The 3930-nt window shown below is 38.2% G+C and overlaps 1 protein-coding gene across 3 annotated transcripts in view; it reads right to left on the bottom strand.

The window, feature by feature from the left end:
* Positions 1 to 3930, bottom strand: part of EPS15 (epidermal growth factor receptor pathway substrate 15) — a 131612-nt gene that overhangs the window by 109676 nt on the left and 18006 nt on the right. For all 3 annotated transcript variants that reach the window (XM_017875436.1, XM_017875435.1, XM_017875434.1), the window contains one exon: positions 1238 to 1303. Coding sequence is in view for 2 of the 3 variants with exons in the window: in XM_017875435.1 (XP_017730924.1) it covers positions 1238 to 1303 (66 nt within the window). In the remaining variant the exon portion in view is untranslated. The remainder of the gene's footprint in view (positions 1 to 1237; positions 1304 to 3930) is intronic.

The raw sequence follows: 3930 nt of genomic DNA, 5'->3' as shown, positions 1-3930 counted from the left end.
GAAGATGATGTGATTGAAGTTTATCAGGAACAAACGGGGGGTCATTCAACAGTTTAGATATTCTTTTTATTTTTTTTCTTTTCCTTCAATCCTTTTTTATTTTTAAAAATAGTTCTTTTGTAACGTGGTGTTCAAAACGGAATTGAAAACTGGCACCCCATCTCTTTGAAACATCTGGTAATTTGAATTATAGTGCTCATTATTCATTATTGTTTGTTTCCATTGTGCTGATTTTGGGTGGTCAAGCCTCAGTCCCCTTCATATTACCCTCTACTTTTTAAAAATCACGTGTGCACAGAGAGGCCACCTTTTTCAGGACATTGCATTTTCAGGCTTGTGGTGATAAATAAGATCGACCAATGCAAGTGTTCATAATGACTTTCCAATTGGCCCTGATATTCTAGCATGTGATTGCTTCACTCCTGGACTGTGACTTTCAGTGGGAGATGGAAGTTTTTCAGAGAACTGAACTGTGGAAAAATGACCTTTCCTTAACTTGAAGCTACTTTTAAAATTTGAGGGTCTGGACCAAAAGAAGAGGAATATCAGGTTGCAGTCAAGATGACAGACAAGGTGAGAGTAATGACTAACTCCAAAGATGGCTTCACTGAAGAAAAGGCATTTTAAGATTTTTTTTTAAATCTTGTCAGAAGATCCCAGAAAAGTTCTAATTTTCATTAGCAATTAATAAACCTATACATGCAGAAATGAATACAACAGAACACTGCTTTTTTTGATTTTATTTGTACTTTTTGGCCTGGGATATGGTTTTAAATGGACATTGTCTGTACCAGCTTCATTAAAATAAACAATATTTGTAAAAATCGTACTAATGCTTATTTTATTTTAATTGTACAGAAATAAAAAAGAAAAAATGCCTAAAAAAAAAAGAATTGTTTTAGAGTCATATAGAAAATACATAGTTAACCAGAATTTTCAAGTAAGAAATAATACCAGTGGGGTAAACTATCTTTTAATCAAATATTTTAGTTAATACAGGATTATGACATCACCATTTTTCTTTACATTATAACAGATACACGATTAGATCAATACTGTCACAAAACAACTGACAGAGCTGAAAGATTCCTCACAAACACCAGTAACATCATCTCCCCAACCTTTCCTTAAGCATATATATGAAAGTCTAATGCAGATAGCAATATATTTCAGAGGTAGAGAGAGAGTGGATAGGAAGCAGTGAAGGGGTGAGAGAATAGTTACAAAGTTTACTTACTTTTACAGCCCATGGGAGCTCAGCTGCAGAGGTTCCACTGATTAGCAAAGGACTACTGGTATCATGCTACAGAGGAAAGCAAAGCACAAGAAGAATTGAAATTCTCACATCAAGAAGCAATGAATAAAAAATGGTTTTTAGATTTAAATATATTCATACAAAATGCTAGATCTCAATGCACATAGGACACTATTTTACATTTACCAGACCATCTAAGTAACAACGAAACAAAGTGATTATACTACCGTATTTTTACTGTACCTTTTCTGGTGTTCCTTTTGTTTTGTTTTTGAGATGGAGTCTTGCTGTCACCCAGGCTGGAGTGCAGTGGCATGATTTCGGCTCACTGCAACCTCCATCTCCCGCGTTCAAGCAATTCTCCTGCCTCAGCCTCCGAGTAGCTGGGATTAAAGGAATGCACCACCACACCCGGCTAATTTTTGTATTTTTAGTTGAGATGGGGTTTCACCATGTTGGCCAGGCTGGTCTTAAACTCCTGACCTCAGGTGATCCACCTGCCTCAGCCTCCCAAAGTGCTGAGATTACAGGTGTGAGCCACCATGCCCAGCCCCTTTTCTGTTTAAATACACAAATACCATCATGTTACAATTGCCTACAGTATTCAGTACAGTGTGGTATTCAGTGCTGTGTTAGTTTCTAGGCTAGGGGCAGCAGGCTAATATACCACGTAGCCCAAGTATGCTGTAGGCTATACTATCTAGGTTTGTACACTCTGATGTTTGCACAATGATGAAATTGCCTAATGATGCATTTCTCAGAAAGTATCCCTGTTGTTAAGCCATGCATGACTATAATGCAGGTAGGCAACAAATCCCTAAATTAACCCTCTGACTACATGCCTAAACATAAAAGTGCAGAAATTCTCTAAACTTAGTAGAATTAAATTCTTAGTATGCAGACCAGAAACTTCTAAAATGTTGAGTTTAAAAACAAGCAACTAGTTACTGGGAGGATCACTTGAGCCCAGGAGTTCAAGGTAACAGTGAGCTATGATCGCAGCACCATATTCCAGCCTGGGCAACAGAATGAGGCCATCTCTTAAAATTTAAGAAAACAAAAAACAAGCAAGAGGAGCCATAAAATATCTGGGGAAAAAAAGGAGTGAGGTGGGGAGAACTAGGCATACTAGATTTAAAAAACATGTCACCAAATGTGATAATTAAAACAATGTAACATCAGCATATGGTACGGATAAATAGATAATAGGTAAGAACAAAAAACAAGCAATCAAAATACGTATGAGAATTTAGCGCACAATTGAGGTGGCATTTCAAAGGGAATGAAGAGACAGGAAGTGAAGGATGGATTATTTAATAAACTGTATTGACTATACTTTCTGTAGGGTAGCCATCCTGAAAAAATATAAAGTTGAATCTAGGCTAGACGTGGTGGCTCACGTCTGTAATCCCAGAACTTTGGGAGGCCAAGGTGGGCAGATCACCTGAGGTCAGGAGTTCAAGACCAGCCTGACCAACATGGTGAAACACCGTCTCTACCAAAAAAAAAAAAAAATTAGCCACATGTGGTGGTGGGTGCCTATAAACCCAGCTACTCAGGAGGCTAAGGCAGGAGAATCACTTGAACCCAGGAGGTGGAGATTGTAGAGAGCCGAGATTGCACTACTACACTCCAGCCTGGGTGACAAGAGCGAAACTGTCTCAAAAAAAAAAACAAAAAAAAACAAATAGAATATACACTCACATCCTACATCAATACTGACTTAAATGTAAAAAACAAAAAATAAAAATTTTTAACCTGTACACAAAAGACAATAATAAGCCAGGCTCAGTAGTACATGCCAATTGTCCCAGCTATTTGGGAGGCTAAGGCAGAAGTACCACTTGTGCCCAGAAATTCAAGGTTAGCCTGGGCAACATAGCAAGATCCTGTTTCTTAAAAAAAAAAAAAAAAAAAAGACAAATGACATAATAGGAAAAAAAGACTTGCAACTCATACAGACAAAGAGTTAATGTCCTAATAATTAAACAGGCCCTAGAATTCAATAAGTAAAAGAGCAACAATCAAGAAAAATGGGCAAAAGGTATAAACAGACATTCACATAAAGGCAATGTAAACATAAGAAAAGCTTATAAGAAAGCTATTATTGGCCGGGTGCGGTGGCTCAAGCCTGTAATCCCAGCACTTTGGGAGGCTGAGACGGGCGGATCACGAGGTCAGGAGATCGAGACCATCCTGGCTAACACGGCGAAACCCCGTCTCTACTAAAAAATACAAAAAACTAGCCGGGCAAGGTGGCGGGCGCCTGTAGTCCCAGCTACTCGGGAGGCTGAGGCAGGAGAATGGCATAAACCCGGGAGGCGGAGCTTGCAGTGAGCTGAGATCCAGCCACTGCACTCCAGCTTGGGCGGCAGAGCGAGACTTCCGTCTCAAAAAAAAAAAAAAAAAAAGAAAGCTATTATTAGCACAAGAAAAGCTATTCAACCTCACTCCATAAAACCAAAAGGATAAATTTTAAATTACATACTATCTGTCACTTATCAAACTGACAAAGATCTAAAAGTTTAACCAAAGTATGCCAGCCAAAGTGTACAGAAACAGGCACTCAAACAATTGCTGGAGGGAGGGTGAACTACTGAAAGCAAGTTGACAAAATACATAGAAATTACAAAGGCAAAAACTTTTGTTTTTTTTTTTTTTTTTTTTTTTTTTTT

Source organism: Rhinopithecus bieti, unplaced genomic scaffold, assembly GCF_001698545.2.
Source record: "Rhinopithecus bieti isolate Rb0 unplaced genomic scaffold, ASM169854v2 scaffold_10017, whole genome shotgun sequence".
Classification (NCBI taxonomy): domain Eukaryota; kingdom Metazoa; phylum Chordata; class Mammalia; order Primates; family Cercopithecidae; genus Rhinopithecus; species Rhinopithecus bieti.
The sequence above is the reverse complement of the archived record's forward strand: the minus strand, read 5'-3'. Positions and strand labels throughout refer to the sequence as shown.